Source organism: Plasmodium coatneyi, chromosome 14, assembly GCF_001680005.1.
Source record: "Plasmodium coatneyi strain Hackeri chromosome 14, complete sequence".
NCBI classification, from domain to species: Eukaryota; Apicomplexa; class Aconoidasida; order Haemosporida; family Plasmodiidae; genus Plasmodium; species Plasmodium coatneyi.
Genome location: NC_033569.1, coordinates 295,166 through 313,622, shown reverse-complemented (window position 1 = coordinate 313,622; position 18,457 = coordinate 295,166). Strand labels below are relative to the sequence as shown.

Below are 18,457 nucleotides of genomic sequence, written 5' to 3'. Positions count from 1 at the left end.
CGCTGGGGTGAAAAGAGGCTAACTCCCTGGATATGCGAACCCTGGTGACTATTCCAAGGTGACATTATTTGGCTTCCACTTAGCAACGCAGGGAGGGAGGAGGACCCAAGGCAGAGCCACATGTTGACGCTACTGGCGAAGCGGAAAGGAGACACGTCGAAGGGGTCGTATTGTGCCAAGCGCAAACGGGTGAACACGCACTTGGTAGTATTTGTATCAGTTTAGCTAGTTAGAGATTTGCAAAGCGGCACACAATGGAAGGGGTAAACGTGGAAGCGGTCAACCAGGAACCGCCAACCGGCAAAATGGACGTCTTGATGATGGCGCTGAAGGAAGTTATCCAAAAAATCAGTTCCTACCAAATGAAATTTAGCATAAACCTAAACGAATTTCACAACCTGCTTTTTATAATTTCTATGCTGTTCGGACTGGCATTTCTCTTTTACCTCATCGTAATACTGTTTAGCATTTTTTTTAAAGAATCCAAACCGAACAAAATAGTTTTACTGTTGGGTCCATGTGACAGTGGGAAGACGACTTTTCTCTTCAAATTAAGAACAGACAAATTATGTACAACAGTTCCTTCTATGAAAGAAAATGTAGCGTTCATAAATTTGAAAAGTAACAATTGGAAGAAGTGCATTCGTTTTGTGGACTTCCCTGGCCACCCCAAACTGTCCTTCGGGATGAATAAATATTTCAACATCACCAATGTTATCATCTACATTTTGGACTGCTCGGATCGACAGGCCCTCAAAGTCGTTGCGGAGTAAGGAGCATAAATGCGCGAGTGTACTACATACTACCCTCCATGTGGGCACCCTTCAACCGCCAATGGCAGACCGACGTGAAACGGTGCAATGAATTGAAAACCACCGAAAACCGCTTCTATCCCCCCTGTAGGAAACTCTTCGAGCTGTACACAAACAAAGTTGTCGTGAAAAAGCAAATCCCCCTCATCATATTTTGCAACAAGACGGACTTGTGCAACTCGCGCCCGAAGCAAGTCATTAAGGAGGACCTGGAAAGGGAAATGTAAGGAAGAAAATGATGCGATAAATATATCGCCTTGTTGCGGACCCCATCATACAAACGCGCGATTCCTCAAATTATCCAAACAGATTATTAGGCACACATTTTATTTCCCTTAAACACACCCCTTGCAGCGAAATTTTAAAAATGTCCAAATATAACAGCCTGGATGATGACTACAACGACGAGACGGAATGTTTAATGGGCACCAACTCGGAATTCTTTCGATTTGAAAAGGCGCCATGTCATACGGTAAGTAGCGTTTCGCCATGGTATATACATCACAATGGATGCATTAGTTTACTGTTTGAGGGGTATCAGTGCGTGCCACATACTATCCACATATGCCTTTTTTTTCCCCACCCGTACACCCCTCCTTGCAGGAAATTTGCAGCGGATCTGTAAAGAACAACAACATTGAAGAAGTGGTGGAGCTTGTAAAGAAATTTTACTAGCCATCTGCGAGTGGCTCCTTTTTAGTGGAACTCCGTCCCCGCCCCTCATCAAGGTGGATGTCGTTCATTCATTAAAATACTTTTTAAGTTTTTTTTTAAACACAAAGAGGAACAGCTTTTTAGTTAATTTTGTTTCTAAGGGGTTCCACTTGACAGTTTAGCTTTTTTGTCCATCCGTGTGGATGTGCACATGTGTATATGTGTACAAATGTAAGAGATGTTCGCATGACAATGCACTTACATTTGGCAGGGCACATACGTATGGAACACACATACGTCGTCGCACATGTAAGCGAAAAACTTTTTCACTTTTTTAACATTTTAAGTTTAATTTAAAAAAAAAAAAAAGTTGAATGTAACAAAAAATAGGGTATACGGAAAAAAAAAATTAAAAAAAAAGGCACATTGCCTCGAATATACCATTATGTTGTTACCTCTTGGAAACGTCATGAAAAGGAAAAGAAAACCTTCATTTATGCATGCGAAGGACGCGTCCAACATGTTGCGTGTACAACAGCACTGGCACGTCATGCATACATACTTGAATAAGCCAACGAATGAAAAAGTAATACGCAGGGGTGTGGGGAATTACGGGGATCATCACATAAACATACACATTCGAAAGCGGGAACTTTCTTCTTAAAAATACGACATGTAAGAGAACGCCCCATGGGGCTCACAAATCATGGGCACACCAATTATACAAACAAACAAAGCGCTTGTCAGCCAAACAAAAACAGACACACCCCGCAGGGAAATTCGTGTCCAGATGGGCACGGTTCTCTGTGGCCATGCGCAGTGAACTTACCAAAAAATAAAAGAACGAAAAATTAACATAATACAGGATGGCCACTTAAAAGGAGTAAAACATGTAAGCATTAAACGAAACAGGGGAGTAACTAATATGGGTGCTTCCCAGCCGTGAAACGCTACACAGAAGCAAAATCGCAAATGGGTGTGTGTGTGCAAAACGCACCAATCGTAACATTTGCACTTAAAAAATATGAACATTTGAGCTATTTTAAAAAAATGTTCATATTTTTTTTTTACCACTTTTGCACATTTTTTTCTGAAACAAAATGGCTAGCTGGCTAGTTGTCTATCTGGCTAGCTATTTGACAAGATGGCGAAATGGCTAACCATGTAGCAACGTAGGGGGTCGCGCCATGCATATATCTGCTTGCGCATCCCCACCCATTAGTCATACAAACTGTAGTTGAAGTCCTTGATCATGTAGCTCTTCTGCGCCTTGAGGGCAATCGGGTTGCTGTCAAACTTGTCAGAGTACCTCAGTGGCATGCACAAAAACTCCTTATCGAAATTTTGAACGTCCATTTGGTCAAACAGGGGGGGTTTAAAAGGTGGTTTGACCTTCTTGTTGAGCACATCAGACCAGTTGACATTTTTAAAAAAAGGATGATTCTTAATTTCTTCCGCGTCGGTAGCTCCTGAGCCTAATCTTTTCTTGGGATCTTTTTCAAATAATTTCTTTAACAAATCTACTGCATCGGGTGATAAAAAGCAGGGGTACCTCAACGTTTCGTGTTTAATACTTTCGAACAGGTCAGCTCTACTGGAGCTATTAAACGGTAATCTTCCAGTTAACATTTCGTACAGCATGATACCCAGGCTCCACCAGTCCACAGCTTTCCCATGTCCACATTGGTCTATAATTTCTGGAGCTAAATATTCGGGGGTACCACACAACGACGTGGCAGAGTTATTATCAGAAATTCCTTCCTTGGATAGGCCAAAATCGGTTAGCCTTATATGACCCATTTCGTCGAGTAACACATTTTCTGGTTTCACATCCCTATAAATTATGTTTCGCTTGTGTAAGTATTCCAAAGCTAGGATGATTTCCGCTATGTAGAAGATGGCCGCTTCTTCGGGAAGCTCTTTCATTTTGGATAGGTGAAAAAATAATTCCCCTCCGGGACAGTATTCCAATATGAAATACAACTTCTTGTAGGTCTGGAAAGCGTAGTACAATTTTACAATAAACGGATGAGAGACACACTTTAACACATTCCTTTCGATTTTTGTATGTTCCAGTTGATTTCGTGAAATTATGTTTTCCTTCCTGAGTATCTTCATGGCGTAAAGTTTGTTATTTTGGGTATGCCTTACAAGTAGCACTTTTCCGTATGAGCCCCTGCCGATTACCTTTAAGAAGGTGAAGTTGTCTGGCTTGAGTGATTTTTTTCTTCTTCCATAGGATAGGGATAGGGTTTTTCTGAACCTCCACTTCTTTTGCTTCTCGTACTCATCGTGCAGGAACAGACAGTCGTCGTTCAGCTTGAAGACCTGGCTGCTCTTGTCCTTCTTGTTGATGGGGGTGTTGTTTATCATGTTTGCCACGTTGTCCTTGTTGCATGCGCCTCCGTTGGGGTTCGCGGCGAGGTCGTCCCTGCAGTGGTAAAAAAGAAAGTAAATCCAAATGAGGGCACACGAACGAAAAAGTTGCACACAACATGGGTGATGTCCTGCCGCGCTGGAAACCGGCACATATGTGTGCATTTTTTTCTAACCCTTGGTGGGTCTCTTCCTCCCCGCGGGGCCTGTTCTTCGCGCTTCTCCTGAAGGTCCAGTAGTTGGATTTGAACCCCTTGAACTTGGGCGATTTGCCACCTTCGTTCTTCTTAGCTTGAGTGGCCGACTTCTGCTTGTGCAACTCCCTCCGATCTTCTTCCTCCTCCAACATTATCTTTGCATAAAAGTACATGTTATTGGAAAACATGTCCCCATTATCTCCATACATATTTTTCGAATTTTTAAAATTATCCCCCTTGGAGTACATTTTGCAAAAATTCCAATTTCCATGCGAATGTGCACTGGCATATTTGTCTACCTGATTTTTATAATTGTTCATTTGGGCATCCGTCGAAAATTCAAGTCCTGCAGTAGTGTTCATATGCATAAAGTCTTCCATTTCCTCATTTTCGCATTTATTTCTCTTTAAAAATGGGATCTTGAATAAATGCCCCCTTCTTTTGTTGTGATAATCGTAATTTAGTTTAAATAATTTCGTCCACTCTATAGTATGGCGCGCCCGTCCTTTGTTCACAAGGCAGTTGCTGTGTTTACTAATTTTGAAGTTTTTGCTTGGCGAGAAAATGTCATTCAAATTTTTCTTCTTTAAAATGTTGGCACTGTTTGCACTATTCGCACTATTTGCACTACTTGCATGTTTTCCATTTTTGTCCATTTGGATGGATTTTTCTTGCGTATTGTTGTTTTCAATTGGGGGGATGCAGCCATTCTTTTGTCCTTCCTTTTGCTCTTCCTTCTCAAGGTTGTTCTTCCTATTGGTAATTATTTTTTTGCTTTTCCCCTTATTTCTGGTGATTAAAAAGTTTAAATATTTTCGAAACCTCTTTTTGTGAAATGACATGCCGGAGGAGCTCTCCGGGGGGGCGTTGTTGTTCTGCCTATTCTTTTCCGAGAAATATTTAAAAAACTTTATGTGGCTCATTTTGGGGGGGATTGGTCATTCTATGCGTTGTGTGTGTGTGCTTGTTCGTACGAAGGTGTTGCATGCCTCTTCGCTGCAATTCTTTGTGTATGTACGTAACGGTACAGGACATAGGGGGGGTGTGCAAAAGGGACAGGAATACTCGCATACAAATTGGGGAAATTTTCAATCGGGCATACGCTCCAAATGGAACAATTGCTTTTCCTCTGTTTTATTCTTTTAAATGAACAAGTATGCGAAGTATGAACAACTCGTTGACTCTTCAAACTGGAGCAAACATACAGGCGGTAGGGGGGATATCCCAACCGAAGCTACACTTTTTTTTTTAAAAAAAATTAACGCTCAATGGTTTGAGTCACAAACATGAAAACGAATTGGACATTATGATAAGGTTAAAAGCTTAATGTAGCTTTTGCCAAAATTGTGCCAGAAGAATTGGTGAAATAACTTTCGTTTATTTTCACCTGTGTTACACGTTTATGCCATGTAGCCGAAAAAATCGACGCGGTCAAAACAGCCAAAATGGGTAAATAAAAAAAAAAAAAAAAAAAAAAAAAAGCGGTGAGGAGGGCAGTACACTCCGGCAGGTGAGTATGACAAATGTGGGGAACAGACTCACGGTCGGCGTGAGAACTGTGCAGGACGTGAAGGGAAATGGAGGCAATCGTGGGAATGAAAGAGTTAAGCCATAACGTTAAAGCTGCGGCTAAAGTTGGTCTCAACGTTCGAGGTGATGTTGACGACGGAGGAAGGTGGGGAATTAAAGGGATGTGAGGAACATATAAACGGATGAAGCGAAAATTAATGAAGGTGTACATTTTTTGTGTGGGTACTTTTTTGCAAATTTGTTGGAAACACAAATGGATGGACAAGCAAGCAAAATGTATGAAGAAACAAACAAAATGGAAGAAGCAAATTGGAAACAAACTCATGCACACGCGAAAATGCACATTTGGCTTTTTTCCCGCAGGTCTGAATGGGCAAATTTTTATGCATGTAAGGAGGCATGTACACGCACACACGAGCTGGGGGGAGGTGTGCGGGCGTACTGCATACTTATGTGCTAACAGGTGAAGGCACATGTGTATGGCGAATATACAACTGGTCCTTTCGCGTGCCCTTCTCATTATAACACCTATTTTTACACTTTGACAATGTGCCCTTTTTGACTTTTTTTTTTTTTTTTTGAACCTTTCACGGGGGAATAAGCATGCTGCGGAGTTTTACTGCCTCCTTTTTTTTTTTTTTTTTTTTTCCCCTTTTAATTCACTCACCCTTTTAGATCACATAAATGCAAACCGTTTTTGAAGCCCCATTTGGTGAAGTAGGCTCAGTGATTTTTTGACCTTTTGCGTTTTTTTCATTTTTGGCGAAAAATCATTTTTTGGTGTTGCAAAATTTTTTTGCGTTTTTTTTTTTTTTTTTTTTTTTTTTTACGCGCATGCCTTTGGGGTGTTTTCCTTGCGCACATGTCCACAACGTGCCTTATGTAGATAATAACTCCGACATGTATGTAGGGGTGCACGCGCCAGCATACATTCGTAGCATACACGTGTAGGATATAAAAGTGCGGATTTGCACATGCTCAAAGGAGCCCCTCCTTGCAAAACGCACCTTGTTAGTCTTCGAGCACAGTGTCTTCTTGATCTTTTTTCCTTTTTCATTTTAAACGTATTAAATCTGTCAATTTGGTAAGGCGTCTTGGCATGTGTCCCTCCGGTGGACACAGATGATCTGGGACACGCCCTACCCACGTTGCACCAACGTTCCGCCAAATTGTGTCTTTTTCCCCCGTTTTAAGTACCCCCCCACACAAATTAGAGAAATGTTCGAAGAAACGAAACAGCCCCCCGATAAGTCTACAAATTGCATAAACTCAAAAAAGGAAAAAGCAAAACAATTATTCCTGCAAGCATTAAACCATGAGCGTGATGAAAATTATTTGAAGGCTACAAAATTTTACCAAGAAGCTGTTAAGCTCTATCCAAATGTTCTCAAAATATATGTCGACGACAACGGTGAGAGCAGGTACTTTTGGATGCTCTAATATAGGGATGGCAATCCATTCTGTCTACCATATATCTGCGGCTACAGTTCCCTTTCCATTTTAATACACCATTTTTTTACGCATTTTTCCCCTACTGCCAATACGCTTCATCCCATTCCCCACCTTTTCAAAATGCAGTGATAAAAATACACCTGTAGAAGAAACCACCCAGAGGGAGCAAAATACCTACATGATTAATATATTAACAGAAAACTTTTTTGGCATTATAAAGTTCCTGGATTTTTACTCCCTCCATAGGTTAGCACAGTGTCATCCACGTCATGTCAAAAGAGGGTTCTCATCACACACATAGGAACGTGACCTCCACAAATGTATACAACATGTGAGAGATGCATTTTAGATGAATGGATGATAGGATGCATGAGTTACAGTTAAAAATTTCCTACACAGTTTTACCTTCTTGTAAACGTGTTCCTCATGTGTGCGTGTTACATTATTTCCTTTTGCACACACGCATACCTGTGTGAAGAGGGATAGTTTTGTCCTTTGGGACCCATCAGCGTGGCCACATTCAACGAGTGCTACGTTTTACTTGTACCAAAACGGGGAGGCAAAAGAGATAACACAACTTCGTATGAACCGTTCATACGTTATTTTTTTTTTTTTGCGATAACCCTGCAATGCAGATTCCTCTTTTCCTGCAAAGAGATACACTCCAATGTTTCGGTTGAAAGCGAATATAAGCGGCTGTGCGAGAGGAACTTCCAAAACTGTGAGGAGAAGAGCAGGGCGTACGGGAATTCCTTCAAAAGGTGTGCCAGCGGGGAGATGAGTTGTAATCCCGCAAAAAATGCAAAAAAAAAAAAAAAAAAAAAAAAAGAACAAAACGCACGAGCCGAATGGGTAATATTACCCTGCACACATCCGTTCCGCTTTACCTCCTCCAGGCTGCTGCTGGAGTATCCCCGCATCCGGCACGACGGTGTCTACATCAGCTGCGTCACGTACATAAGATGTGAGTGGCTGAAAAGGCGAAGAAAAACGCCCCACGTATGAGCAAATTGCGCATGTTACACTTTGCGACGGAGTTACGCGCACGTGAACGTTTAAGCGATACTACCGTTGTGCGCCATCCACAGTGATCACCTTTTCCCGCTACGACAGCCCTGAAGGACATTGGTAATATACACCTGGACCCGAAGGACAGAGATCGAGTTATTTACAACCCATGCGTAGTGACCTACTTCCGCTACCTCCTCTTCCTGAACGAATCGAACAAGGTGCTGGTTATGCGTTCCGAGGTGAACAAAAAGGAAGTTTTGGAAGCCCTAAAAATATCGTACAATAAAATACGCAGTTGGGATTTGTCCGTCCCAAGTTATGACTTGATAAAGCCTTTGGTAAAATTTCAGGGGGAGAGCGAAAATGGCTTAGTTAAAATGGTTAGGATAGGGGAGTATACATTCAAGGAAAGTGAAAAGGTGATTGAAATAAGTTACCCCGAGTCTCTAAGCGAGCCCTTTAAGTATAAGAATATCATTCAGTTGCGTTTAAAAAATTATTTGAGCGCCAGCAATAATATGCTCAAGTGGATGTCCTTTAAAATATTGTCTAAGCTGAAGCTAAGCTCTTCGGAGGACACCCTAAATATCAACAACCGGCAGTACAGGTGGGACTGCACGTCAGTGTGTGCGATGAAGTGTCTGTGCATACGTGTATGCACTTCTCTTACCGCGCGTGTGTATATTTTCACTCGCCCCGCTCGCCACCCCCTCTCAGGCCCTTCTTCTTCTTTAACCTGAAGTTCCTGTCCCACCTGTTTATAACAAAAATACCGGAGACATGACAACACGCGTGCGGATACGCCTCCTGGGAAAATTCCCCCAATTTGTAATTCACCGCAGGCAGATCACACATAAACAACAAAAAAAAAAGCTGTACATATTTTTGGCTTACAAACACTTAGTTAGCTGCAATTTTTTTTTTTTTTTTTTTTTTTTTTTTTTTTTTTTTTGCTGTTTTTTTTGGCTGTTTTTTTTTGGCTTTTTTTTTTTTCCCCTCCATTTTCTTGCCCCGTTTGCTCTCCCCGTGTAACTTCGCCCTTGTTTTATGTGACACCTTCCACCGTCCTCTTGGCTATGTCATTTTACGTAGTAAAAAATAGTTATTCCCCGGTATATGCGCTCCCCCACCGTTGCTCCATCTGCACGGATCCTCAGTGCATGAACGGGAGAAGGAATGCTTCAACTTCTTTTTTGCTTTTTCATTTATTCATCCATATATTGATTTATTTAATTTTTTTTATGTAAGATAAATTGCCCCTTTTATATGAACTTATGGGGGACCCTTCCAAAATGAGCCAAGCACAGAGACGCCGCTTTCGTTTTCCGTCGTAGGGAAGTGTGAGTCGGAAAAGTTTTCTGTTCAGCCATCTTGGCAGTGTTCACGGTTGAGTAAAGATTGGTTGGGTAGGCGGCTAAGAAGCCGCTTGGGAAAGAAGCTTTGCGTACCATGCTTATTGACCTGTGGGAGAATGTCTGATGAAACGTTTTTTCCGATAAAGGACCTGAAGCCGCAAATGAGCAACCTGTGCATACAGTGCCTTATCGTGAAGTTTATAGAGGACCCCCCAGATCACATAAACAACATAGTGAAATACCACTACCTAGTGGCAGACATAAGTGGGTCGGTCATTTTGTGTATCCCCCGCACGCTCATAGAAGAGGAACTCACCAGAAAGAATGTCGACGTATTCAATGATGACCTGGACGATGCGGTGGAATGGTACAGCGGCAGTCCGCTCAATCTGAACGACCATGTGGGTAGCGGCACGAGTGAACATACAAGGTTTTCCCATGAGATGGGGAAGAAGCCTCACATCGGGACGAACAGAGTAAACGCGTCCAATTTGGCAGGCCCATCCAATTTGACCCAAATGAACAGCCTCAAAAGCTGCAAGTACTTTTTCAGGGTGGGGGATATCCTGATCATTTACGGGGGCGTGACTACGTGGTCCATGGGAAAAATGGTACTGCTGCGGGGTGGTCACATTAGTGGCCACATTAGCGTTAATAACATGGGGGATATATCACACCGCTTCGTAGTAGAGCACCCCTGAACTAGACACATGCCCATTTTTTTCTCTCCCCCCCCTGTTCGCACAGGTTGTCATGCCCAGCACGAGGACCAAGAAGGGAGGCCCGCATGAAGTCAGAGGGTCCATCCAGAAAGTAGGCTTCTTCAACATGAACGTGAATCTCGAACCGAACGTCAGCAATATGATAACTTCGACGACGGAGAAAAAGTATCAGGCTGGGGGGGAGGGTGCCGGTCAGGCAATTCGGAGTGTCCCCCCAGGGAGGCAGGCGGATGGAGGGAAAAGTAACATCCAACGCGAGTTTATGCGCGAAGGGAAGGACAGCAAGTATGACATTCTTCCCCTTCTGCGGGGAGAGGACATGTAGTACGAGTCCAGGCACGTGGAGTTGGTTTGGCCGGGGCGAAAAAGGGAAATACTAAAAACGAATTAACGAACATATCACGTGAAACATGGCGCATTATGGCGCAGCCTGTTGAAGTTGCCCGAATGGGAGGACCAAAGTGGGCAGTGTGTATGCACCAAATTGATGGGTTCCATTTGTCCCGTTTTGTAAAAAAAAAAAAAAATATAAATATAAACATTTTAGACGCCCGTTTCACAGCGAGACGTCCTTAAAAAGTTTCGATTTTGTCTGGCTCCGAACAAAGGAATAGTTATAGTAATAAATGTATGCGTTATCTTCGGCCAGGCTGTTGACATAGCCAATAGGAACCCCACACTCCTTGCATAGAATTCGGAATTGAACTTCCAACGCGTCTTCCTTTCTTCTTATAAGTATATGTTCCTTTTTCGTTTTATGAAATTTTTTGTGTACAATTTTTTTAAAGGGAAATATGATCGATCCGTCTGTGGTCCTCTTTGGCAAATCTGTTACGTCTGTTTCGCTAATTAGGCAATTATAACCGCACAGGAAACAAAAGTAAAGGAAGAAGTCCTTCTCTACTTTGCTCACAAGACTATCCTTGGATGTGTAGTTAATTATTTTAAACTTTCTTTGTTTACCGTCGTCCTTCTGTGCCTCCTTCTCGTTTTGGACTTTCCTTTTTATTTCGAGCAGCGTCACTTCGTTATTGTTTCGTTCGTGTGGTTCTTCTTCCCGGGTGAACGACGTCATCCCCCCTAGTTCAGTCGCCTGGTTCCGTTCCTCCATCGTCGGGACAATAATGGAGTTGCAGCTAGCCATAGGATAGTTTACTGCCAAAAAAGGCTTTGCTGCCACATCGCTGGCATGCACGGGTTACTAACGCTGTTGGAATTTTCTCCTCAATTTCCTTTCGCGACTTCGTTAAAAGGGATCCAACTTTAGGGAGCCTCCTCCTAAATGGATCCACTCCGTTTAGCCGCGCGTTAACCAAAAAAAGAAGAAAAAAAAAAAAAAAAAAGAACAGAACTTAAAAATTGCCCGATTACTTCGGGGCGTATATATTTTTTTTTTTTTTTTTTTTGTAATACAACTTTGCTGCCGAATTAGCCCCTCGCGCGGCTCCCCATTTGACGTTTTCCAGTTGGGAGATTTTCTCCCCCCCAACATAGGAAAAAACCGGTGCGGTGCGCTTTGCCTTTTCCCCATTTTTGAAGACACCAAGAGGGCATGCAGTGGACCTTCTCTGTGTAGCTCCTGTGAAGCTTCTTTGCCCTTGAAGGAAAAAAAGGGGGATGCTAGTGCCTGGAGCAGCGACGCGGTTGCAGAGGTGCAGTTTTTGCTGTCCAGTTGGGCGCACCATAGAAGGATTAATAAGTGCAAGCAAATGAAGGAAGCCAGGTGGTGAGGAAGACACACGTAACGAAACTGCGATATTTCACCCATTGTATGGAGCTCCCCACCTGGGGAGGACCTTTTTCCCAACCATGCGAGACGAGGGGAAAGCTAAACCCCAGCAGGAGCAGAAGGAGCAGAAGGAGGAAGCAGCCAGAACGGAACACAAAGTGATCTTCGACGTGCTAATCGTTGCATCGATTGCTCTTATAGTCAGAGCATTCACTGTAGGATACACCATCCTATGGTCCAGACTGATAAGCAGTTACAAATTTAGCAATGACCTCCTGTGCGATGAAGAAAAGGGGATTTTGTGGAGTTATTTAAAATGTTTTTCTTCCTGGGATGGGGAATATTTTTTACGGTTATCATTAAACGAGGCAGAATACCTGTACGAGCAGAACCATGCGTTTTTTCCTGCACTGCCTTTAGTGGTAGGTTACCTAAAAAGACTGCTGGAGGGGGTGTTCCCCAATGTGGGTGCCTGCTCGATGCACGTGCTAATATGTATAGTTGCGAATAATTTTTTGTTCGTTCTTTCCGTCATTGGGTTGTACCTATTCGCCTTTACGTCGCTCCGTGGAAGGGCATCACGTATCGGTTTAAAGAAGGGGGACAACTACTTGGATAAGGTTAAGAGTGTAGAGGACTGCCGCCGTCTGAGCTTCATGGCTGCACTTCTATTCACCTTTAATATGGGAAGCATACACATGAGCAGTTTTTACAGCGAAAGTTTCTTTAGCTGTCTGTCCATTTGGGGATTCAACTTTTTGCAGTGGTCCCTGAATTTCGGCAAGGGGAGATTCCCCTTCGAACTGTTAGCAGTTTTGTCCTTTTCCGTTGCATCCCTTTTCAGATCTAATGGAATTTTATTTTTAATACCTCTTTTCGTGCACACCGTAAGGACATGTGCATTCTGTGTGCACTGTGCAGGGGTGATATCACTCCCGTGGGAACGACGCAAAACAGACGGAGAGCAGATATTGAACCACTTCTTAAACAAACGAATGCTGTTGCAGTTTGTCCTCCACTGGGGAAAGGCCCTCCTCGAAGCAGCATTAGTAGTACTACCGTTTGTGACCTTTCAAGCCTACGCCTACCACTTGTATTGCGTGCAGGGATATGATAAACTATGGAAAGAGGAACACAAAAAATTTCTCAACTTTTCTATATCCCTTTGGGCAAACCCTATTCAGTATGCAAGCAGGTGGAGGTACACCCGTGGGGCAGACCAACTGATACGTAGACCATGGTGCGACAAAACTATTCCATTTGTTTACAACTACATTCAGCATAAGTATTGGGATGTTCAGTTTTTAAAATTGCTCCGATCGCCAAGTGGTAGTATACTGTATGCACTTCCTGTTTATTTGACGTCGTTTCATGCAGTGTATGATTTTTTTCGCAACTGGACATTTCCCCGGGGTCAGACTTCTTTCCTGTTTACCCCCTTCCTGGGGGAGGTCCTCCACCTGGGCGTCTTATGCTTCTACCTGTTGATTTTTGCCCACGGAGAGGTGAGAACAAGCGGTAACAAAGCACCGACGTCGTAGCAATGTGGAAGCGTTACTTGTGACCGTGATCGTGTTCTGTCCAATGGGGTGAAGAACACCTCAGCATGGCCAATTCACCAATTATCATTTCGCCCCCCCTTTTTTTGTGCAGATCATCCTGCGGCTTATAGCGAGTTCCCCCCTTTTCTACATCCACTACGCCTACCAGCTCAAGTACTCAGATAAGTGGAACTTTGTCCTACTGATCAATTTGCTTTATTTTTTTATTGGGCCCCCCCTGTTTGGCACGTACATCGCGTGGACCTAGGGGGTGCGTGCGGGCAACGATATACACTTGCAACGATATATACTTGTTAAAAAAAAAAGTTATTAAAAATGTTCGCACGGATGGTGGCAAAATGTAGCAATGCCTATCCATACACGTGGGGGTATGCACTTCCCTAATTGGGAGCGGCCTCACTGCAAAGTTCCCCCTACCATGGGAAGGTAACGTTGCATGCGTGCGTGCATATATTACTATGTGCACATGCTCATTTGCACACATATCGATTTGCACATATAGTTAGACTGCTTCATTGTAAAACGTCAACAAGAGGTATGATAACTGGTTGGCACCCCCATTCGTTAAACTCCTTAACCCATGCGAAATCATAAATTGCAAGGGAGCTGACCACCTGTGGTGAATTTAAATCGGAAAGGTCTCAAAAATGAGGTGTGATGCGGTATGGGGGAATTTCACAGGCATATTCTGCATGTGTGCATATGATGTGATTAGGATGCACCCTTTCACTACATGTGACCGCTTCACTTAGCGCTGCTCTTCTTCTCCTCGTAGAGAATGCCCTTGTCGAACATTCCTCCGAAGGTGAGTTTGTCCCTCTTGCGGGCCTCCTTCAATTTGTTCAGGCAGGCGTCATAGGAGTTGCGTATTTCCACATTGTTGGGGTTTAGAGAAGCAGCTTTGTAGAGATTTTCCCGGGCAACCTCCAAAAAGCCAAAGTGCATATTAGCGACACCCAGTTTGTAAAGCGCCTTAACATTATTTTTGTCAAACTTTAAAACCTTCGACGCGTGGGCGATGGCATTCGGGAAGTCCTTATTCTTATTGTAGCATGTAGACAAATTTAGGTTGCAAATAATTTCGATGTTTTTTTTTTTTTCAGATAAATCTCCCTCCCAATCGTCTGCGTGCATGAAAAAGTCTAACGCTTCCTTATACTTGGATATAGCTTCGTTTATTTCATTTTTTTTGAAAAATTCATTTCCTTGTTCTTTCAAATCAAAGGCTGCCTGAATTTTCTCCTCATTCGTATAATCGTATATACTTTTTTTGGCTTCTCTAAAGCTCAGCAGTTCTATTTCAAATATTAACACACTGTTCCCAGGGATGCTTTCTCCACATCCTTCTTCTCCGTAGCCGTACTTGCTATCCAGACGGACTGAACATTTTTCATTTTTTTTCATCGACGCTACGCAGATATCCCATCCTTTTATTACTTCTCCTTGTCCTAGGTGAAACTTGAAGGGCACATTTCTTTCAACAGATGAATCGAAAACTTTTCCGTTGCTTTCGAGTTTTCCTACGTAGTGTACCGTCACTTCGTTTCCCTTCTTGGGGACATTTTCTTCTCCTTCTTCACCTTTCCTGAGGATCGTTTTGATCACTCCGCCGTCCTCCGTTAGGTGTACTTGTTCGTGGATCTCCTGCTCCATCGTGGGTAGGTTCTGTTGGCCCTATTCGTGGCGTTAACTCTACCTGTAGTGTTTACCGTGTTTACAACCGTAAACTAATGCAAACGCTTCGACCGAGCGGAACTGTCAAGCGAGCTCACAGAAAATACGAGAATCAAGCGGAAATGAAAAAATCTAGAAGCGATCCGCTTTCTGGAACTTTACAAATTAGTAGCGCCTTCCGATTCTATTTCTTGGCTTGGGGAGGATCTACAGTTGAAGGTTCTCCTCACAGAGGTAGTTATTTACGCGAAGGTAAGAATGGCAGAGAAAATAAAAAGAAGGTCACTGGGTAGTGGAATATATATTCACCTACGAGGAGAAGTGCACTCAGGAAGGAATTCCTTTTTTTTGGCAGGAGGGATGTACCTTAAAATATCATCAGCATGGAGTATATGAATGGCAAGCAAAATCGTTTGGAGAGTTCGTTTTGCAAAAGTAACGTGTGAAACTTTTTTATGTTCCCTGTGGAAGCTGAGTAGCTAATTGGGGGTCAAGGGCGCTACACTGATATGAGCTAAATGATCCTGAAAAAAAAAATAAAAAAAAAAACGCATGCAAAAAGAAGCAAAAAGGTGCAGTGTACGGGCAGGCGCAGCATATTCACTGCATACATAAACATCTATGCATGTATGCAGTTGTGCTGCCCAATCGTTGGTGGGACGCTTTTAACAGAATAGGTGTTCTGCCATGAAGGCGAGTGCCCCAATCGTGACGCTACAATGTTGGGGAGGCCTTCGCTCCTTCGCTTAATCGTGCTCTTCCGTTTCGTGATCCTTTCCATTTGTCTCTCTGCCTGTCATAATGATTATGCGGGTGGGGTAATCACCTTGACGGCCACCAAGTCGATCGATGTCGTATCGATGCCATTTCTCCGCATGACCCACATATCCACGGCAGGCGCAACGAAATGAGTTTCTAGGCGAAGTTCTGGGGGGTAAAATAACGAATAAGAGGAACCTTCCTTTTTTGTGTTAAATGATCCTGGTATACCCTCCAGCTGGTGTTTTTTTTTATTTTTCTTACAATAATTGCCATGATTTGGTTCAAATGGGACATAGTGATGAGGGAAAAATGAAAGACCTATCAACCCCTTTCTTTGTTGTGCTATTAGCAACCCTTTTTTCTTTTTTGCACATGCTTGTGGATGAACTTACTACACTTGGTGAACATACGGACCACTCGGAAAAAATAACGTCCACGTCGCTGCGCTGGTTTGAAGCGGTCATTTTATGTGTCCTTTATTTATCATAAAAATGGAAACATGTGTGCATGACGAACGTGTGTAGATGGGGAGAAGTACCTCCACGGGAGGAGCATATACGGGGGTGTAAAAATGTTGAGATGGTTCGACGAATTTTTTTTTTTTTTTTTTGTTACTCCTCCCATGGGGTTAATTTTACTCTTCGACCGGGCGATGACGTTACATATAAATAGGGGTACCCCCCTTTGGCATACACCAGGGAGGAACTCTGTATGCACACTTTACTGGAATGTTTGCCCATTTTCTTGTACAGCTGACTTTTTGTGTTCCACATTTTAAATGAAAATGTAAAATAATTTGTCACGTCAACTTTTCGCCACTGTAACAATTGACCTTACTTTTTTTTAACCCAGCGTGCGTTTTCAGGATAGGATGTCGCGGAGGAAGCAACTCCCTCAATGAGGATTAACGCGTTTTAAGAGGGGGGACTCTTCGTGTGCTTTTCTGCGCTTGCGTAACATGGTGGGCGGTAGACAAGCCATCGGCGGGGGATCAGTTAACGACAGGACAACGGTTAACATATTGTGAACGGGGAAACAAATCCTCCCGCTTTAACTCATTTTTATTTTACACAAACTGGGCCTTACAGATGGCAATTTAGCAGGGCGAGTTTTAAAAAGTACAAAAAGAAACGTTAACAAAAATGTGCTAACAGCGTTGTTCCCAATTTTTCGCAGAATGTTATGAACAAGTCAGGCGGTGGACAGCCAAACGGAGTTTCCACCGGATGGGTGTGTAGAATTTATGCGATTGGTGTGCTGCCCTACTGTCTCCACGGAGCCCCCGAGCAAGTGCGACGTTAGACCATACTCACGTTTAACACATATTACCATTACAACCCACCTACCAGGGGCATTCACGTGTGCACACCCGGGGGAAGTTGCTCGAGTGTACCTCACCCCACCCCTGAAGTGACAAAAGTTGTGTTACATAACGAGATGGGGATTAATCTCCCCACATTTGGCCAACTTTGCGTATGAGCCTAATGGATAAAAAATATGAACAGCCAAGAAAATTTTGGCAAAAAAAAAAAAAAAAAAGCTAAAAATCGCCTGAACATGTAAGGTATTTTAAAAAAAAAAAAAAAAAACAGCTTTTTTACATTAAACCTTACCAACAGTATTAAAAATGCAAAAGGCAAACGTTCGAATGGAAACAAGCCGGGAGTATATCGCTCATTTTACGAATAACCCACACATTGAAGTCACATAACAGCTGTAGCGGCACCTATTCAAGCGCAAAAAGTACGCCAACGTTTTTACTCCCCCCCTTCATAACGACATCATCGTGGGTGGGGAAACAGTTACTCCCTTTTTTGTTGCTTCACCTTTGGTGAGTTGTAACTCCACGTAGGCACATTCTTCTCTGAGAAGTGCCCCTCGTGATGGAGCAGCGCCTAGTTGACACGCACCGTTTCGGATGTCGCTAAAGGGCAGATACAAACGTGGGCAATAAACAGGAGCAGCGTGACCGTTACGGATGTGTTACGCAGGTGTGGATAAAGCCAGCCCAAAATATACCTACATGCACAGACGACAGAGGTCAGTACGTTGTCGCATAGCTATATATACACATAGTTACGCATATATACATAAGGTGATGCGAACGCCCGTATGCCCCGCGTCGCATCCCCAAAATTGATGACCTTTAAAAATGCGGAGAAGGAAGACGTTGGCCAAACAGGCACATGGCGCGTGACCACTACACGACTGGGTCGTTACATCGGCACGACATCTCATTAGAAAACCCTCACACCCCACAGCGCATGCTCAGCACGCAAAAAAAAAAAAGGTGAACATACGTCTGTCGCGTAAAAACATCCCCAGTTTGGTATTCTTCCCCTTTTGCCCACAAAAAATTGGGCGAACAGATTTTTCGAGCATATGCTTAAATGGATGTTTTTTTGGTGTTTCTGCTCGCTTTGTTTCTCCTCCTTTTGTTTGTATGTTTTTGCGTGTTTTTTCTGTTTTGCTTTTTTTTGCCCGTTTGTGTGTTCATGTCGAGTTGAACGTTCCGCCCTCGCGATCCTTCCGCATTGGGTTTTACCGCTGCGTTATTTCGCCGTGTTAATCCGCTTATACATCACCCAACGTGTGCGACAGACACGTCGGGCGGCCTTCCC

General features: G+C 43.2%; 7 protein-coding genes across 7 annotated transcripts; 4 read left to right on the top strand and 3 right to left on the bottom strand.

The window, feature by feature from the left end:
- Window positions 1-147: 147 nt before the first annotated feature.
- On the top strand, window positions 148-1,821 carry PCOAH_00052030 (Uncharacterized protein; the record flags this gene model as incomplete). The annotated part of the gene is made up of 4 exons (XM_020061983.1): window positions 148-769; window positions 904-1,035; window positions 1,167-1,284; window positions 1,416-1,821. 4 exons carry the CDS (start codon window positions 255-257, stop codon window positions 1,485-1,487), a joined length of 837 nt encoding a protein of 278 aa, XP_019917830.1.
- A 1,949-nt stretch (window positions 1,822-3,770) lies between these two features.
- Window positions 3,771-4,962, bottom strand: PCOAH_00052020 (Rac-beta serine/threonine protein kinase AGC/PKB; the record flags this gene model as incomplete). Its single annotated transcript, XM_020061982.1, has 2 exons — window positions 3,771-3,897; window positions 4,019-4,962. Coding segments are annotated over 2 exons (1,071 nt in total), but the record flags the coding sequence as incomplete, so codon positions are not given.
- A 1,729-nt stretch (window positions 4,963-6,691) lies between these two features.
- On the top strand, window positions 6,692-8,869 carry PCOAH_00052010 (Uncharacterized protein; the record flags this gene model as incomplete). The annotated part of the gene is made up of 6 exons (XM_020061981.1): window positions 6,692-6,990; window positions 7,148-7,267; window positions 7,657-7,782; window positions 7,918-7,985; window positions 8,135-8,639; window positions 8,750-8,869. The coding sequence occupies 6 exons, from the start codon at window positions 6,692-6,694 to the stop codon at window positions 8,814-8,816; spliced, it is 1,185 nt and encodes a 394-aa protein (XP_019917586.1).
- Window positions 8,870-9,503: 634 nt separating this feature from the next.
- Window positions 9,504-10,434, top strand: PCOAH_00052000 (Uncharacterized protein; the record flags this gene model as incomplete). The annotated part of the gene is made up of 2 exons (XM_020061980.1): window positions 9,504-9,998; window positions 10,135-10,434. 2 exons carry the CDS (start codon window positions 9,504-9,506, stop codon window positions 10,432-10,434), a joined length of 795 nt encoding a protein of 264 aa, XP_019917709.1.
- Window positions 10,435-10,665: 231 nt separating this feature from the next.
- PCOAH_00051990 (Uncharacterized protein) lies at window positions 10,666-11,220 on the bottom strand (the record flags this gene model as incomplete). The annotated part of the gene is made up of 1 exon (XM_020061979.1): window positions 10,666-11,220. One exon carries the CDS (start codon window positions 11,218-11,220, stop codon window positions 10,666-10,668), a length of 555 nt encoding a protein of 184 aa, XP_019917611.1.
- A 698-nt stretch (window positions 11,221-11,918) lies between these two features.
- PCOAH_00051980 (Uncharacterized protein) lies at window positions 11,919-13,647 on the top strand (the record flags this gene model as incomplete). The annotated part of the gene is made up of 2 exons (XM_020061978.1): window positions 11,919-13,343; window positions 13,492-13,647. 2 exons carry the CDS (start codon window positions 11,919-11,921, stop codon window positions 13,645-13,647), a joined length of 1,581 nt encoding a protein of 526 aa, XP_019917729.1.
- Window positions 13,648-14,144: 497 nt separating this feature from the next.
- Window positions 14,145-15,053, bottom strand: PCOAH_00051970 (Peptidylprolyl isomerase; the record flags this gene model as incomplete). Its single annotated transcript, XM_020061977.1, has 1 exon — window positions 14,145-15,053. One exon carries the CDS (start codon window positions 15,051-15,053, stop codon window positions 14,145-14,147), a length of 909 nt encoding a protein of 302 aa, XP_019917699.1.
- Between the last annotated feature and the right edge of the window lie 3,404 nt (window positions 15,054-18,457).